Here is a 19,704-nt window from a genome sequence, read left to right on the forward strand (position 1 = left end):
ATAACAGCAAGGGTTTTGGAAAGGTGGCGTTGCCGTGAACTGAGACGGAGTAACAGCGAAAGCTGTCGCTTGGGGCTGGGGCGGGGAGGTGCACCATGATACGTGGTTAAAGGGCTCGGCGGGTGCTGCGGGCAGCGAGCGCTTTCCTTTCTGGGCCCGTCTCGGTCACTGTGACTGCAATGTTTCTTAAATGTCTGTCTTCTTCCAGTAGCACAGCGTCGGGCACAGAGCGGGCACTGATAAATACGTGCTCAAGGTTGACATGAACAACCACTACAAGCCCGCTTTATTTTTAGTAAAGTAAGGAGTGAAGCAGTCTTCACTGGCGAAAGGCCGCACTGCGGTCGCGCACGGGGAACCCCCTTCCACGCGAGCTGCGAGCTCGACTACGTGCAGCGGAGTAACTCCTCCGCAAGAACCCTTCCGCGCACGCGCGGCCCGACGCGCCTGGGGGCCGGGGCCGCGGGGTCTTTGACACCGCCCTTGGCGCCTTGTGAAACGACTGCGCGCGGGGAAGGGGACTAGCTGCCCCGCGCCCCGCCCCGCCCCGCCTCTTCCGCCGCCGCCGTGGGAATGGAAACATCTACCCCACGTGCCGGAAGCCACCTAACGCCGACGGCGGAGCGCCACTCCGCGTCTTACCGAGCCGAGCCCTACGGGTGTCATCGCGAGACAAGCTTGCCGAAATGGCCGCAGCCAGTCAAGGTAAGGACGGGCGCGCGCCGGTGGCGCCGCGAGGAGCTGACTTCCCGGGCTCCGGAAGGGATGGGCTCCGCGCCTCCCAGGCCCAGCAGCGCCCCTGGGGGGCTCGAGCGCCGCAGGGGCGGGGCGGGCGCCCGGGGCTCATCTGTGGCCCGGCCGCTCCCGAGGTCCGGCCAAGGTCAGTGGCCGGGCTGGAGCCGAACTTGCCCTCGGTGTTGTCTCCGGCCGGGCTCCTCCGCCTTCCGGCCCCGCCCCCGACAGCCTCGGCCTGGAGACATTTTGTCCCTGTTCCCGGAAGCACTCTGGCACCGTGAGACTAAGGCAGCTTCTTTGTCCCTTTGGACTGTCTTTTCAAACACCCGGCCAGCGTCTTTCCGCGTGCCGCCTCTACTTGCGCTATTGATGGTTTTGAAAGAGTACACGTGGTATGGTTCTTGGAAATCGCCTATTTAGTCCGCGTAGTGAAGGGAAGAGTCCGTGAAAAAAAAAGCCTGTAATAAAATACACAGTGGACCACGTCTTTCAGTTGTGCTTCTTATCCTACTTCTTTGAATGCTTCAGGCTATGTTCAGTTCAGTACTGGCTCACAGAACCATTATCGAAAGCTCAATTATATAAATTTACGATTACATAAATTATGTTAAAAACAGTGAAAATGCTCAAACTTCATTACTTCCTTATTGTTTGCCATGTTTAGTTATTATCTGTACTCTGGAGGTTATGGACATCTGTTGTGTCTGTGTGGTGGAAATAACGTAGCGTGATAAGCCGCGTCTCTTGCCAGCTCCGCATTCAGCGCTGTCACACTTCAGTGACGTCACACCCTGGATGTTGGTATACACTACTAGTCAGCCCTCCCCCCACCCCAGCGCGCTTGTGAAAAGTTTACCTGGGGACTTCACTGGCAGTCCAGTGGTTACGCCTTCACCTTCCAGTGCAGGGGGTGCAGGTTCCATCCCTGATTGGGGAACTAAGGTCCCACGTGCCTCCCGGCCAAAAAGCCAAAGCATAAAACAGAAGCAATATTGTAACAAATTCAATAAAAACTTTGAAAATGTTCCAGGTTAAAAAAAAACCTAGGGCTTCCGTGGTGGCGCAGTGGTTGAGAGTCCGCCTGCCGATGCAGGGGACACGGGTTCGTGCCCCGGTCCGGGAGGATCCCACATGCCGCAGAGCGGCTGGGCCCGTGAGCCATGGCCGCTGAGCCTGCGCGTCCAGAGCCTGTGCTCCGCAATGGGAGAGGCCACAACAGTGAGAGGCCTGCGTACCACAAAAAAAAAAAAAAAAAAAAAAAAAAAAAAAATCTAAAAAAACCCAAACCGTTTACCAGCACACCTGAATTGAGGTGGCTCAAAGGTGTTGGAATGCACAATGGAATTATTTTCCTGCAGAGCAGACTGCCCTTATTTAGTTAAAATGTGTAGGTTGCTCAGATATTTGCACCTAGGAAATTGTTGGGAGTAACTTTGAGGCTGACATTAGGAATTTCAATCTTTATCATATTGATGATCACATAATACTGCAATCATTGCTTTCCTGGGCTCACAAGCAAGGCTGCTGGCTGGTCGGTATAGTGCTTAGCAGTGTGTGTTGAATGACTGAGTGACTTTGGGTGAACTCAGTGTCTCTGATTTGATCCCTTTTGGCTGGAGCTGTCTATTGAGCTAAGGAGTTTGTTAAAATGACATTAAAACAAAACTCGAAACTCATTCTTGTTTTCAGTGATGTTCTTTAACCCAGGGAGAGAATTTCTTCTTCAACACAGCAGTAATGTTTTGTGGTTACGTTAGAACAAAAATTTTCATTTAACTACTTGTGAGGCCATAGAAGGCCCAGTTCCTTAAACATCCATATTTTGGTTTTGCTAAATTGGTATCTATGGTCCATCTTGAATTAATTCTTCAATTATATTTTGTGTATTGTGTAAAGTAGGGATTGAGGGTCTTTTTGTTTGTTTAGTACACATACCTAATAGTTCTAACACAATTTGTTGAAAGGACTTTCTTTCCCTATTGAATAACTTTGGTGCCATGTGAAAATCAAATGACTGTATGTGTAGATCTACTTCTAGACACTATATTCTCTTCCACTGATATATTTTTATATGCTTAGGTCAGTTCTACACTGTGTCAAATAGGGTACTTTTATAAGTCTTGAAATTAGTTACCTGTGTGTTACTGTAGCTTTATAAGAAGTCTTGAAATTCTTTGAACTTTGTTGTTTTTTTCCCCACAATTGTTTTGGCCACTGGTGGCACATTGTATTTTCCTAAGTGATTGCAGCAATATCTCCCCTTTCCACATGCTGTTTTTTTCTGTGTGACTTTGACACTTCTCCTGCTGAGTACTGGGGTCTATATTCCCTTTCAAATCTGAGTGGAAGTTTGTGACGGCTGCAGCAGAATACAGTGGAAGTAACACTGCATGGCTTTGGAGGCTAGGTCTTAAATGGTAATATAGCTCCTGCTGAGCCCTTGAGTTTCCTCACTCTCTTACTCCCTTTCTTGGGACAGGCACCCTTGACCCTAGCCACCACGCTGTAAGGAAGCCCAAACTAACCCAGAGCAAGGCAGCCTGTATGTGTGAATGTAGTAGATGCTTCCAGACGCCTGCCTGTAATTCTTCCAGCTGAAGCCACAGACACATGGAGCAGAGATGAGCTGTATCCTGTCTGAATTCCTGATCCATAGAGTCTGGGAGCATAGAAAGTGACTGTTTTGCTCTGTGAATGAAGTATTGGGGTAATTTGTTGTACAGCCATAGGAACTGGAATACTACTCTAGGTTCTTTGTACTTCCATATAAATCTTAGAGCCAGCTTCGCAATTTCTAGATAAAAACTTACTTTTTGACTGAGATTGCAACTCTGCAGTGTTTCCTCATTTACAGTGTAGAGTTCTTTTGCCTCTTTCACTAAATTTATTTTCCCACAGAGAGAGGGATTAGACATTTTGTTAACTCTTTCCCTTTTTGGGCAAATAAATCACCCTCTGAGCCTCTACTTCTTAATTACAAAATGGAGTTAATAAATAGTACCTTGTTCTGTACCTACTTTGTTCTGTGGATTTAATTATATATACATGTTTATTCCTTAGCACATTGCCTGGTAAATAGTAACAGCTCAATTAAACGTTACCTCTTTTTTTAATGTCTTTATTGGAGTATAATTGCTTTGCAATGTGTTAGTTTCTGCTGTACAACAAAGTGAATCAGCTATACATATACTATATCCCCATATCCCCTCCCTCTTGCGTCTCCCTCCCACCCTCCCTATCCCACCCCGCTAGGTAGTCACAAAGCACCGAGCTGATCTCCCTGTGCTATGCGGCTGCTTCCCACTAGCTATCTATTTTATATTTGGTAGTGTATATATGTCCATGCCACTCTCTCATTTCATCCCAGCTTACCCTTCCCCGTGTCCTCAAGTCCATTCTCTACGTCTGCGTCTTTATTCCTGTCCTGCCCCTAGGTTCATCAGAACCATTTTATTTTTTTAGATTCCATATATATGTGTTAGCATACGGTATTTGTTTTTCTCTTTCTGACTTACTTCACTCTGTATGACAGACTCTAGGTCCATCTACCTCACTACAAATAACTCAGTTTCGTTTCTTTTTATGGCTGAGTAATATTCCATTGTATATATGTGTCACATCTTCTTTATCCCTTCATCTGTCGATGGACACTTAGGTTGCTTCCATGCCCTGGCTATTGTAAATAGAGCTGCAGTGAACATTGTGGTACATGTCTCTTTTTGAATTATGGTTTTCTCAGGGTTACCTCCTATCTTTATTATCACTGGAGATACACATAGTACTGAGAATTTGTGGGCTATTGAATAGTATTGAGTTGCTTCTGAAAAGGAGAGGCAAATGAAGAAAACCCATTTCATTTAGGATGCATTATTAAGTATTACCAGTTTTTCCTAGGTCCTTTTGGTTGTTTTTAAATTTCAGGGGAAAAACTAGAGTACTGATTCTAAATTGTCTAGGTTTTTTTCCTCTGAGATATTTGTTGATTTTAGTCTGATTTTCAAAAGTTGCTGATCAGAATTTCAGAGTCAGTTTACTCTTTAAAATAGATTAATATTTAGATGTCCTTATTACAGCTGTCTCTGTTTCCTTAAAAATCTCTTAATCTAGGTTAGGAATGTTAGTGATTTATTGTAAAAGTAACTTTTCTTATTCAGTATCTTAATTCTTGTAGGAAACTTTGAGGGAAATTTTGAGTCACTGGACCTTGCAGAACTTGCTAAAAAGCAGCCATGGTGGCGCAAGCTGTTTGGGCAGGAATCTGGGCCTTCAGCTGAAAAGTATAGTGTGGCAACCCAGCTGTTAATTGGAGGTGTTACTGGATGGTAAGTGATATAAAAGATGTCCAATATCTTTTTTTGCATGACTCAGTGTTGGGGTTATAGGAACCATCTCTTTTAACCAAGGAAAATACATTGACTTGTGAAATTGATCACTTAATGAATAGTATACATCTCAACATAATGTTAAAGTGCTATTTAATGGTTACACATAGTGAGTATTTGCTACACGTCAGGTACTATTTTAGATATTTATATAGGTATCTCATTTCCTTCTCACAACTCTGAAATTGTTATTGTTATTATCTATCCTCATTTAATAGAAACTAAGGCTTAGAAAGGTTTACTTGACCAGGGCCACATAGTAAGTGCTTTCTATCACTATAGATCGCTTTGCATCTTCTAGAATTATATATAAATGGAATTATACAGTAAGTATTCTTTTTTGTCTGGCTTCTTTCACTGAGCATACTAATTTTGAGCTTCATCTGTGCTGTTGTGTGTATCTCTGCTTCATTCCTTTTTATTGCTGAGTAGTAGTCCACTGTATGGATAAACTAGTTTGTTTATCCATTCCCCTTTGATGAATATTGGTTTGTTTGCACTTTTTTTTTTTTTTTGCGGTATGCGGGCCTCTCACTGTTGTGGCCTCTCCCATTGCAGAGCACAGGCTCCGGACACACAGGCTCAGCGGCCATGGCTCACGGGCCCAGCCGCTCCGCGGCATGTGGGATCTTCCCGGATCGGGGCACGAACCCGTGTCCCCCCCATCGGCAGGCGGACTCTCAACCACTGCGCCACCAGGGAAGCCCTGTTTGCACTTTTGGGCTTAAAATGCTGTTAACATTTGTGTACAAGTCTTTGTATGAACATATGCTTTCATTTCTTTTGGGTAAATATCCAGAAAGAGTTAGGCTGAGTCATAGTAGGTGAATGTCTTAACTTTTTAAGGATCTGCCAAGCAGTTTTCTAAAGTATCGTCTTACATCTTACATCTCCCCTAGCAGTGTATGGGGGTTCCAGTTTCTCTACCTCCTCACTAACACTTGGCATAATGTCTTTTTTTTTTGAAGTATAATTGATTTACAGTGTTATATTAGTTTCAGGTTGCAGTGTAGTGATTCAGTATTTTTGCAGATTATACTTCATTAAAAGTTAATAGGGCTTCCCTGGTGGTGCAGTGGTTGAGAATCTGCCTTCCAATGCAGGGGACACGGGTTTGAGCCCTGGTCTGGGAAGATCCCACATGCCGCGGAGCAACTAAGCCTGTGCCTCGCAACTACTAGAGAGAAGCCCGCGTGCTGCAATGAAAGATCCCGCATGCTGCAATGAAAGATCCCAAGGGCCGCAACTAAGACCCAACACAACCATAAATAAATAAATAAATAAATAAATGAATAAATATTCAAAACAAAATCAGCCAGAGGAAGAGGCACGTGGGGCAAAGTTCAGGAAAGTGGAGTCTGTATGTTTAAAATGGGTTTCTTGGGACTTCCCTGGTGGTCCAGTGGGTAAGACTCTGCGTTCCCAATGCAGGGGCCCCGGGTTCGATCCCTGATCGGGGAGCTAGATGCTGCATGCATGTCACAGCTAACAAGTTCGCACCGCATGCCGCAACTAAGAGCCCACATGCTGCAACTAAGAAGTCTGCATACTGCAACTAAAGATCCCACATGCTGCAACTAAACATGCTGCAACAAAGATTCCCAGTGCTGCAACTAAGACCTAAGGCGCAGCCAAGATAAATACATACGTACATACATAAATATTTTTTTAAAAACAGGTCTTTAAAATGGGTTTCTTATAGGCAGCATATAGGTGGGTCTTCCTTTTTTTAATCCAATTTTACAATCTTTTCATTTTAATTAGTGTGCTTAGACTATTTACCTTTAAGTTTATTTTTGTTATCATTGGGTTTAAATTTACCATCTTGGTGTTCTGTTCTTTATTTTCTTTTGGATCAAATATACGTGTGTGTAATAAAAATAGGTATACTGTGTATGTGTATATATATATATATATTTTAAATTAAGGTGAAATTTACATAACATGAAACCAACCATCTTAAAGTGTACAATTCAGTGGCATTTAGTACATTCACACCTTTGTATAACCACTGCCTCTCTCTAGGTTCAAAACATTTTCATCACCCCAAAATAAAACCCCATCCCCGCTGAGCAGTTACTCCCCATTCTCCCCTCTCCCCAGCCCCTGGCAACCATCTATTTGCTTTCTGTTTCTATGGATTTACCTATTCTGGATATTTTATATAAATAGAATCATACAATATGTGACCTTGTATATCTGGCTTCTTTCACTGAGTATCATGTTTTGTTTTGGTTTGGTTTTTTGGTACCGCACTGAGTGGCATGCGGGAACTTAGTTCCCCGACCTGGGATTGAACCTGTGCGCCCTGCAGTGGAAGCAGGGTGTCTTAACCACTGTACTGCCAGGGAAGCCCCCTGAGCATCGTGTTTTTGATGTTCATTCACGTTGCAGTGTGTGTCAGGACTTCTTTCCTTGTTATGGCTACATCTCGCCAACACTTATTATTTTCATTAAAAAAAACATTTTATTATAGCCACCTTAGTGGGCATGACATGGGTGTGAAGTGGTGACTAACGATGTTGAGCGTCTTTTCATGTGTTTGTTGGCCATCTGTACATCTGCTTTGGAGAAATTGAGTTGTTTGTCTTTCTGTTCTTGAGTTGTAAGAATTTTTTATATGTTTTTGATATTAGATTCTTACCAGACATGATTGCAGATATTTTCTTCTGTTCTTTAAGTTGTCTTTCCACTTTCTTGATAATGTCCTTCGATGGATAAAAGTTTTTAATTTTGATGAAGTCCAGTTTATTCGTTCTTTTTTGTTCTTTTGTTGCTTGAATCACATATTTTTCATAATTCTGTTTATGCCCCTTCTTGGTTTATTACCTATGTCTCTTAATTGTGTAATTTTAGGGTTTTAGGGTTTATAGGATGTATCTTCTACTTACCACAGTCTATCATCAAGAGATATATCACTTCATGTAGAGTGCAATGCTCTTACAACAGTATACTTCCAGGACTTCCCTGGTGGTCCAGTGGTTAAGACTCCATCTTCCAATGCAGGGGGTGTAGGTACAATCCCTGGTCAGGGAGCTAGGATCCCACATGCCTCACAGTCAAAAAACCAGAAACATAAAACAGAAGCAGTATTGTAACATATTCAATAATGACTTCAAGAATGGTCCACATCAAAAAAATCTTAAAAAAAAAATAAAACAGTATACTTCCATTTTACCCCTTTACCCTTGGTTTTCATTGTCATACACTTAACTTTTACATTTTTTCATTAAATATTTAATTCTTATATTTTTAAATAATGAAAATGAAACCTTTCATATTTACCTGTATAGTTTATTTCTTGTGCTCATCATGCTTTTGTGTGTATCCAGATTTCCATCTGGTATCATTTTCTTCCACTTTTAACATTCTTTGTACTTTTGGGCTGCTGGTGATGATTTATTTTTCAGCTTTTGTATATCTGAGAAAGGTCTTCATTTCATCTTTGTTTTTTGAAAGGTATTTTTACTGGGTATAGAATTCTAGATGGACAGGGTTGTTTCTTCCCCCAGTACTTTAAAAATGTTCCATTATCTTTTGTCTTGCATGATTTTCTATGAGAAATGTGCTACCTCTGAATTGTATTCCTCTGTACCTAATATGTCCCTCCCCCTGCCTTTCAGGCTGCTTTTAAGATATTTATCATTTGTTTTGTGTTTTGAGTTTATTAAGCTGTTTAGATCTATCAATTTACAGTTTTCATCAAATTTAGAATATTTTCTCATTATTTATTCAAATATTTTCTACCCTTCAACAGTTCTAGTTAGACATATTATTACACTGCTTGAAATTTTCCTGTAGTTCACTGACACTGTTTATTTTTTTTAACTTTTTATTTTGAGATAACTGTAGATTCACAGGTCTTGTTAAAAATAATCCAGAGAGCCTGTGCACCACAACTACCGAGCCTGCGCTCTAGAGCCCACATGCCACAACTGCTGAAGCCTGCGTGCCTAGAGCCCATGCTCTGCAACAAGAGAAGCCACTGCAATGAGAAGCCTGCACCGCAACGAAGAGTAGCCCCTGCTTACCGCCACTAGAGAAAGCCCGCATGCAGTGACGAAGACCTAACGCAGCCAAAAATAAATAAAAATAAATAAATAAAATTTTAAAAATGCAAAAAAAAAATCCAGAGAGCCCATCCTCCAGTTTTCCCCAGTGTATAACTATAGTTCAATATTACAACCATGTTCATGTATTTTTCTGTTTCATTTTGGTAGTTTTTATTGCTATGTCATGTTTACTAATCTTTACTTCTGCAGTATCTAAACTGCTGTTAGTTCCATCAAGTACAGTGTTCATCTCAGACATATAGTTTTCATCTGTAGAAGTTTGATTTGTATCCTTTTAAAATATGTTCCTTGTCCCTACTTATTATGTGGAATCTTTCCTCTAGCTTCTTGAACATGGAATACAATCATAATAACTTTTGATGTTTTTGTCAGCATTCTGTCATTTGTGCCATTTCTAGGTTGCTTTCAGTTGATTTCGTTTTTTATCATTATGGGTCTGTTTTCCTGCTTTGCCTGCCTGGTAGTTTTTAATGGGATGGCAGTATTGTGAAATTTACCTTATTGGGTGCTAGATATCTTTTTTATTCTTATGTAATTGAGTCTTGATTCTTGTTCTGGGACACATTTACACATGGCTTTAAAAAAATTCCACATGTGTTGTGTACCTTACTCTATAGAACTAATTTTAAAGATAAAAGAGACTGAGAAGAAAATTGCTGGAGTTTATATATACTTCATTTTTTTCTCCCACGTTTCTTTGGAGGGGAAAAGCACCTTTATCCATGTTAGGTTTTTGAAAAAAAGGTCGGAGAAATAAGAGCTAGTTAACAATCCAGTTGGTTGCCTTTATCATGAATGAATCTTAGCTGCAAAATGTCAGTTAATGCCTTCACGTCAGGGACTTAGGGCCAGTGGATACAGGGTACAGGCAGTTTACTTCAGCTTATAATCACATTTAAGAATTAAGATGACTCCTAATGGTTTATTTACTAGTCCTATCATTCCTCCAGTTTAGGAGTCCCTTCTGAGATATACCTAGCTTTTGTTTAAAAACATTTAAAATCCTTGTGAGGTCCTCCATGCAATGTTTTATTGATATTGATATATTTTTTCTCCTACCGAAGTGTACCAAGCAGTAGGTGGTAGAAAATGAGGGCAGAGAGGTAAAGGGACACTAGATGTAAGTGTAGGGCTTTATAAGCCGTCTTCAGCACAGAGTTTTCTGTCAAGAGCCACGTGCCGACCAGAGAAGATGGCATGAGAGCCTGTCTGTTATCCCGTGTGGCCACTCTGGCCTCATACACAGTCATGTGTTTACTCGCTTCACCAAGAGTTCTCAGGGCTGCTCCCTCCCTCCCGCCATTTCTCTTCCATATTGCTGACTGGAGTCTCTGCTTTATCCTTTCCTTTGTTGATCCATTCTCCACAGTGTAGCCAGAGTCATCTTTTAAAAACACGGCTTGGGAGTTTAAGGGTTTTGCTCAAGACCACAAAATGAAGTGAGTAGTAGAGCCAAGATCTGAGTCAGGGTCCTTCTGAGGTCGGAGCCTCTGCCGTTTCCTCGTTCTGCAGGGGACGGGCTTTATGCCTGGAGTAGGAAGGAGCTGGATCGTCCCAAGGTAAGTAGGCTCTGAATGTTGTTAGAAGTCCATGCTTGTGTTTGTCTGACAGCTTGTTAACTTGATTTTTGTAGGTGCACTGGTTTCGTATTCCAGAAGGTTGGAAGGTTGGCTGCCACAGCTCTGGGAGGTGGATTTTTCCTGCTTCAGGTCTGTATGTGGAGTCTTTCCCTGGCCGTCCTCACACATAGTCCAGGCTCTTTTACTTTAGACGGTTTCACGTACCATTTGAAATGCTAGTAACCTTTTGAGTCAGACTTCTTCAATTACTAAGTGGATTACATTTTGTCATTTATAACATGGGGACACATGCATATTCCTTATCATAGCTCCCTTCCAGGGTTTTCAAGACCACTTGAAATATGAAGCAAGTGTGATTTCAGAAATCCCAGGTGTGATGCAAGTGCCCTGTGATATGATTTATTCTTAGACACTAAGTCGATGAGAGACATGAGGGCTAAATGACACTGGTCAGATGGCCTCTGCTGGCCCTTGGCGTGGAGTTTGTTTTTGAACCACTGGCTGCTGGTCCCCTGAGGCTGCTGTGTACAGTTGGTTTGCAAATTTGACTCCACATTGGAATCACCTGGGAATTTTATAAAACACTGATGCTTGGGGCCTGCCCCCCGCCTCCGTCTGATTTCACGGGCAGTAGGCCTGCTTGTATATCGGAGTATTTTTAAAGTTGCAGGTGATTCTGAGGTGCAGTCAAGCTGGAGTGTCCGGATCCACAGCTCTTTGTCTCCTCTCGAAGCAGCTCTCATCTTAGCGAGGTCATCCCACGTTAGAATCACAATTTGAGTGAGTTTTCCAGGTGCGTCAGGTGAAAATGAAGTGTGTGGAAGAGGCCAGAAGAGGCCCGCTCATGACTGGTGGGCCGGGGCGGGTGTGGTACAGCATCACTGCATCACAGATGCCCTCAAAACCCAATGCTTGAAATGACCATCTTTTTATTATCTCAGTTTCTGTGCGTCAGCAATTCGGGGAGGGGAGGGTGGGCGCTTGGGCTGGCAGCCTCAAGGGGTTGTAGCCAGAGGTGACTGGGGCTGGGTGAGCAGGGAGCTGGGGTGGGCCCAGGCCCCTCCCTCCCCTCCCTCGCTCGGGTCTCAGCTCCTGCTGCGGCCTCGGTTGTCCACGCACCCTTGTTTCAGAAACATGGTGAAAGCTTCCCGCCCTTTTCTGCCCGAGCCTGGGAACTCCATAGCATCACTCTGGCAGCATCCTGCTTGTGACTAGCAAGGCACCAGCAGCTTCCCCCGGACCCGTTCCCTGTGTAGCTTCTTGGCTCCCTCCCTGGGGCTGTTAGCAGACAGGCCCCTCCAGGCCCCTCCTCGCCCCTCCTCACCCCTCCTGTTGCCTTCTGGGTTGCAGTCATCTTTCCTTCCTCGCACCCCTTCGGATGCAAGTGCAGTGACAGCTCTCGCACTAGACCCACAATCCTGTTCTATCCCTGTGGTTTCCCTGAGTATCTTCATATTGCTTTGAAATGCCTTAATCTGAGTGCACCCTCTGTTTCTTTTGGGGGTTCTGACTGACAGAAGTAATGGGCATTAGAATAATCTCCAGGAAGGACCCCTCGCCCTGGGATTCTGGTATTGCTTGGGTCAGATGTGCAAGGAGTGCAGTGCAGGTGAGACATGGGGGTCTGTGCTGTGCACGCATGTGCCCTGTCACCAGGGTAGTCACGATGTTGGGAGATCAAGGGCGTGGTTTGACATGAGGATCCAGTTTCCTTTCTTTCTTCTGGATTATTGTCTCAGCAGCATTTAGTGAATAAGTCTTCCTTTTTTCAATATCTGTACCATTGCCTTTATCGTGTATCACAGTTCATGTATGTGTGGCTCTACTTCCTGTATCTGCTGAGCCTTGGTAGTTCCTCCACATATTCTTCAGGATCGTTGCGGCTGCTTTTGGACTTTTGCTTCTCCATCTAAATTTTAGAACAGGCTTGTCAATTCCTTTCAAAGATTCTGTTTAAATTTTGATTGGGGGACTTCCCTGGCACTCCAGTAGTTAATTCTCTGTCCGCGCTGCTATTGCAGGGGGCGCGGGTTCAATCCCTGGTCGGGGAACTAAGATCCCGTGTGCCGCACGGTACACCCAAAAAGGGGAAAAAAAGGGTAAGAAGAAAAATGTTTGACTGGAATTGCATGGGAACCATATAGATAAATTGGGGGAGAATTAATATCTTTTATGATATTGTATCATCTAGCTGTGAACACAGGCTTTCTCTCCATTTATTTAGGTCTTCTTTAATGTCTTTGCCTAGACTTTTATTATTTTTTCCATATAGATCTTATCCATTTGTGGTTCAGTTTTATTCCTGGATACCTTATAAGAGCTTTAGTTGCTCTTGTGCTTTTCCCCAGGCACTCACCCTGAGCCCTAAAGCTGTCTCCCAGTTGGACTCAGAGTGATACAACTACTGATGTAGAACATCTTTTCATGTGTTTATTTACTGTCCAGATCTCCTTTTTGGTGAAGTATCTATTCAGGTCTTTTGCCCGCTTTTAAATTGGGTTGTCTGTTTCTGTACTTTTTATTCTGTCCTATTAATCTGTGTGTCTTCTCCAATACCACACTGTCTTGATTGCTGTAAAATCAGGTAGTGTGATTCCTCCAACTCTGTTCTTTTTCGAAATCGTTTTGGCTGTTCTAGTTCCTTTGTCTTTTCATACACATTTTAGAACCAGCTTGTTTACATATCTATAAAACATCTTGCTGGGATTGGGATTGCAATAACTCTGGCTTAATAATTGCTCTTTGAGTTATTTCTTCAACAGACATTTTGTAGTTTTCAGTGTACAGATCCTATATGATTTTTGTTTAGATTTGTACCTAGTACTTTATTATTTTGCAGCTGTTGTAAAATCATAAATTTCATTTCCATTTCCAATTCAAATTGCTAGCATATAGAAATACAATTTGTGTGTTAATCTTGTAGTGTACAGCCTTGCTAAACTCGCTTTTTGTGTGTAGGAGTTTTTGTTTGTTTTTTGTTGGATTTTTTGAAATTATGTAGACAAACACGTCTACAAATAGCGACATTTTGACTTCTTCCTTTCTGATCTGGATGCCTCTTACCTTATGTTCTTCCTTGTTGCACTATGACTTCATTTCCAGCACAGTGTTGAATAGGAACAGAGACAGTAGACATCCTTGCCTTTTTGTTAACATTGGATGAAAGTATTCAGTCTTTCACCAGTAAGTATGATTGACGTTAGCTGTATGTTTGTAGATGCTCTTTATCAAGTTGAGGAAGTTCTCCCTGTTTCTGTTTTTCCAAGAGCTTTTACAGGAATGTGTGTTGAATTTTGTCAGAATGTTTCTGAGTCCTGCCTGAAGTCTAGGCCAGGTGATACCTTAGCAAATATGGGAAATACACGGCTCCGGGCTTCTCCAGTCAGATGCTCTTGTTTTCTTCAGAGTCCCCAAGTAGCTGTTCAATGTACTTCGTCCTGTGGGAGAGACAGGGTGGAGTAACAGAATCGGAGCTTGAATGTAGTGTACGATTTTTGAGATTCAGCTATGTTGCTGCTACAAGTACTGAGCAACATCTTGTTGTGTAAACATGACACAATTTGCTTTATTCACTCATGTGCGGATGGACATTTGGTTTATTTCCAATAAAGCTGCTGTGACAAGAGCTGCCACTCTGGGTGTAGCGTAATGGTATGTGCAGCTTCAGTGTTGGCGATGATGCCAAACCGCTCTCCTAAAAGGCTGCTGGTAAACACTCTCAGTAAGGGTGTGATAGGAGTGTCCATTTCCCACATCCTTACCAACACTGTATATTTTCAGTATTTTAATCATCTCCAATCTGATAAAAAAGTATAGTAACTCATTAATTATAGTGTTAATTTCCTTGATTACTTGTGAAGTTGAACTTTTCCCTTTTGTTGGCCACTTTGTTTTGTGAGTTGCCTTTACCCGTTTTTCAAATGGGTTTTTTTCCTTACTGATCTCTAGAAGAATTTCACTTTTTCTAGGTATTAGTGTTTTGTTTATTAGATATATTGCAGATATTTTCTCCAGCCTGGTTTCGGTGACTGATCAGTTGGTTGGTGCTGTTAACTAAAAGAGAGACTAGAGGGGGAGCAACTGACTAGACAGTGGAGAGGAATTTCCGTTTTAGATATTTTGAGCTATCCAGGGAGATATGATTTATCATATCAGAAATTTGTGTTCCCCGTGTGTGAATGAGTTTTATCCTGTTCGCACATTCTTTATGAAACGCTTCTCGCTGAGTGTGTGTGTGTGTGTGTGCTCCTGTTGTCTTGAGCAAGGGAAGTAGGCATGTCCTATAGGTATATTTGGATGTGCTTCTCCCTTACAAGAAATCGCTCGTGAGAAATCTCTGTGATTTCTTTCTGAGCAGCAGTGATTACTTCGTGACACCCTTGCCCTGTTCACATTGTTGAGAAACTCAGGCTTATGTCGCCTTTAAGGTTTCTTTACCTTACATCTTGACTTCCAGTTCTGATTTTCATTTACCATTTAATTTTTTTAAGCTAACTTAAAATTTTATAGAGATGGGTAAGAGTATAAATAAAGTAAAAGAATTGCCAGCAGTCATTGAAGGCCAGTGTGGATTTCCGTTGCCAGGCATAGGGCCTTGCACATAGGGTGGATGCTGAGTAGATGTGGAGTGAATGTCATTGTAATACAAAAAACTGGATGGCAAATATCTCCAAAGATAGAAACTCAGAAGGATTTTTGGTAACATATATCAGTGCTTTATCCTGTGTTTCTCCTTTCTTGCTGTCGTTTTTTAAACTAAAGCTTGCAAACCATACTGGCTACATCAAAGTGGACTGGCAGCGGGTAGAGAAGGACATGAAGAAAGCCAAGGAACAGCTGAAGATCCGCAAGACCAACCAGATACCTACGGAGGTCAAAAGCAAAGCAGAGGAGGTGAGGCTTGTTTTGTTCATGTGCAGTGTGTGAAGGGTGCAGACAACTCTGTGTGTACAAACATGGGGTAGCCAATATGTCAGCCTCATATGGAATATCCTCACCTCAGCAGCATTTTAAAAGGTTAAACCTACAAGGACCAAGGACCAGTAGGTTTGGTGACTTTTATTGCTGAGTGAGAGTGCAAAGTGCTGCAGGCACATATGTGGTTTGAGCATCCCTTGAACAAGTTCTTGTTGGGATGGGAGCAGCAAGTGAGGAGGAGGAGGATGTACCTTTTACAGCCACTCTGATCATTTTGAGTCATATTTTTGTCTCCATACACACACATCTCTGAAATGTCCAGAATGTGTAGCTCAGGGGTTGACAAGGTTTTTTTGTGAAGGGCCAGATGGTACATGTTTTCAGCTTTGTAGGCATCGTGATCTCTGTCACTACTGAACTCCACTGTGTAGCGGGAAGACAGCCATAGACGATGGGTAGGCAGGTGGGTGTGGCTGCGTTGCAATGAAAGTTTATTTAAAAATAGGTGACGGGCTTCCCTGGTGGCGCAGTGGTTCAGAGTCCACCTGCCGAAGCGGGGTACATGGGTTCGTGCCCCAGTCTGGGAAGATCCCACATGCCCCGGAGCGGCTGGGCCCGTGAGCCATGGCCGCTGAGCCTGCGCGTCTGGAGCCTGTGCTCTCGCAAAAGTGAGAGGGCCGCGTATCGCAAAAAAATAAAAAAATAAAATAAAAGTAGGTGACTGGCTGGATTTGGCCCACGGGCTGTAGTTTGCTAACCTCTGATCTAAGGCATAAAATCAGGTGAGATTATACTGGAGGGACAGGATAAGGGCTTCTTTTTTAAAAGGATGTATTTTGTTACTTCTTCATTACCTTTGGAAAAATGTCAGATGTCCCAAAGATACATGTGCACTTAACCGGGGAGAAATAAACCAGGATCAAGGTGTCAGGAAGGTGCCTGGTTAAACCTACAAGGACCAAGAGGACAGGAAGGGAATACCAGGAGACAAGAAATATTAGCAAATGTTTGAAAGTTGGAAAGCAGATAGACGAGTGGTAGATGACTTAGCAGAGGGACTTCCATGGTCTGGTGGCTAAGACTCCATGCTCCCAGTGCAGAGGGCCTGGGTTCAATCCCTGGTCAGGGAACTAGGTCCCGCATGCCTCAACTAAAGATCCTGCGTGCCGCAACTAAAGATCACACAATCCACAACTAAAAAAAAAAAAAAATCCCACATGCCACAACTAACACCTGGCGCAGCCAAATAAATAAATTTTTTTTAAAAAAAATGACATTCCCTTTAAAGAAGAAAAAAAGAAAGAGACGATTCTGTGTGGTGGCGAGTGCTCAGCCAAAGGTGTCCATTGCCAGAATACCACTCAGCCATATAAAAGTATGAAATTTTGCCATTTGCAGCAACATGGGCGGACCTAGAGATTATCATACTGAGTGAAATAAGTCAGACAGAGAAAGAGAAACACCATATGATATCACTTATATGTGGAATCTAAAATATGACACAAATGAATCTATGAAACAGAAGCAGACTCACAGACATAGAGAACAGACTTGTGGTTGCCAAGGGGGAGGGGGATGGGGAGGGAGGGAAGGACTGGGTGTGTGGGATCAGCAGATGCAAACTAGTACATATAGGATGGATACACAACAACGTCCTACTGTAGAGCACAGGGAACTATAGTCACTATCCTGTGATAAACCACAATGGGAAAGAATAGGAAAATGAACACATATATATGTAGAATGGAATCACTTTGCTGCACAGCAGAAATAAACACAACATTGTAAATCAACTATACTTCAGTGAAAAAATGAGCACATCTTACTTTATGTAAATTATACCTCAATAAAGTGTAGTAAAATGGAAAAGTTCAAAAAGAAGAACAAAAAACCCCTCAAATAAATAAATTTTTTATAAAAAAAGCTGTCCATTGCCCAGAGTGGAACGTGGCATTTGTGCACTTAGATAAGTCCCTCCTCCTTCCTCCCTCCCTTCCATCCCTCCTCAAGCTCAAGGTTATGAAACTTACACTTTTTTCACTTCAAAAATTTTTTTATTTTTCAGACATTTACAAAATACATGATTGTTGAAAACTTCTTTAATGATACAGGAATGTATATAATAAAAAGAATAAGGTTAATGTTTGATTAGAACCAACTGTTGCCATACAGTGGGCACTTATATAAACTAACCAGAAGGTTTGGAATTGGTTCATTCCACAAATGTTTGTCGTATGCCTCTTTGTGGCCTGGCCCTCTCACAGGCCCCAGGGAGAGTGGCTGGTTCCCCCTGAGAGCCCGTAGTCTGGGGAGCAGGAAATGAAAATGTTCGGGTTAGTGTTTAGCAGCAAGGAGGCCATTGGTGATTTCTGTGAGAACAGTTACAGTTGGGTAGTGGAGTTGAGAGCCAAGGTGTAGCAAGTTGAGGAATGAGTAAAGATGATGAATGAAAGAAGTTATGTCAGGAAATTGTATGATTTTTTAAATTCCCCCTGAGGGCAGATGGCAAGAGACAATGTGTCAAATAGGGAAATATGGTTCCAGCCAAGTTGGGGAGGAGTGAAGACACAGGCACAGTGGGAATGAGGGGGCTCGAGGGTCCCAGGAGGCTGGGTGGTGGAGTGGGAAAGGTCGGGGTGGGGTTAGGGAGATGAACCCCTGTGCTTAATTTCAGGAAACCAGTAGGCCAGGCTACAGGGTGTATTCCCCTCGTGAATACTTTTCTATGGTAGCACTTGGGAGAAAGTTCCCTCTGGGATGGAGGTCGATAGAGCACATGCATGGGAAGCTGTAGGAATGTGAGAAAATAAGGTTTCAGAGGAGGGTGTATGGATGGATGGACAGATGCGTGGGCGGGAGGAACATGTGGACAGGTTTGGAGGAGAGACCAATTTACTGAATGTGGTGCCTTCTCTGCAAAGTCCCGTCTGAAAAGCATCCCTTGAATGAGATCACTGTGCGCTAGCACCCCGCCACTGCCTTATCCAGACACGTCATCTCACCTGATCTGCGTCCCGCTTCCCAGTGATATCCTCAGCAAAGTAATCCATCGTGCTATCTTCTGTTCCTAGGTGGTGTCATTTGTGAAGAAGAATGTTCTAGTGACTGGTGGATTTTTCGGAGGCTTTCTGCTTGGTATGGCATCCTAAAGAGGATGACTTCACTTCCTTATTCCTGGTTTTTCCAGCCAGCAGCCTCTTCACTCCATCATAGGATAGGAAGGCTGTCCTCTTCGTCCTCTTCTCCCTCTTCTCCCGTGCCTTCCTTCCTGCCATGGCGTATCTGAATGGCTTCTGTAGGCATCTGTTGGTACAAGTGGATAATGGCCCCACCATGACCTTGACGGCAACAGAAGAGACATTGGACATTAACTCTTCTCCCAGCACACTCCCCCTTGACTAATCTGTAGGTCAGCAAGAATATTCCTTTCTCCCCTATGTAAGACACTTACCAGAACATGGTACAAGATGGCTCACCGTGGAGCATGAGTGGATCCTCAAAGGTTGTCCCAAACTTGATTTGGAAAAGAAATAACAAGCATATAAGATACCTTACTATGTTCTGCATGGAAAGGAACTGAATACATTTGCCTTTAAGCATGAAAGATTTTGGTATCTTGGTGTCTACTTTCTTTTGTAGTAGATTTTAGGTTACAGAACAAGAACTACTTGTACTGGCTCTAATTATCCTGACAGGATGGGAGCATGCACACTACAGTTGAAAAGTCTGCATATGGAATGAAACTGTACTGAAGATACATATGCTGAGCTGAAGGTATTGTGTTTGGTGGGAAGGCCTTTAGGGAAACCAACCAATAGATACATTTAGGATGGTCAGACTTAGTGAATCACTTAGAGGCATTCAGGTATTATCTAGGGATGTTTTCCATCATACAGGATAATGCATCTCATGCTGGTTTCCAAAGGATTTATTTATGGTAAAATAAGTGACTTCAGGTGGAAGAGGGAAGAAGCTCTTGGATTTTTATTTAATAGAAAAGGTTTTAAGCTTTGAAAT

The 19,704-nt window shown here is 42.9% G+C and overlaps 1 protein-coding gene across 1 annotated transcript; it reads left to right on the forward strand.

Annotated features, from left to right (window-relative positions):
* The first annotated feature begins 550 nt into the window (after window positions 1-550).
* FUNDC2 (FUN14 domain containing 2) lies at window positions 551-19,291 on the forward strand. Its single transcript, XM_082610275.1, has 5 exons — window positions 551-705; window positions 4,907-5,057; window positions 10,824-10,899; window positions 15,532-15,663; window positions 18,759-19,291. The coding sequence occupies exons 1-5, from the start codon at window positions 687-689 to the stop codon at window positions 18,834-18,836; spliced, it is 456 nt and encodes a 151-aa protein (XP_082466401.1). The 5' UTR covers window positions 551-686; the 3' UTR covers window positions 18,837-19,291.
* Window positions 19,292-19,704: the final 413 nt, after the last annotated feature.

Source organism: Mesoplodon mirus (assembly GCF_964341445.2).
Source record: "Mesoplodon mirus genome assembly, chromosome: X".
NCBI lineage: Eukaryota > Metazoa > Chordata > Mammalia > Artiodactyla > Ziphiidae > Mesoplodon > Mesoplodon mirus.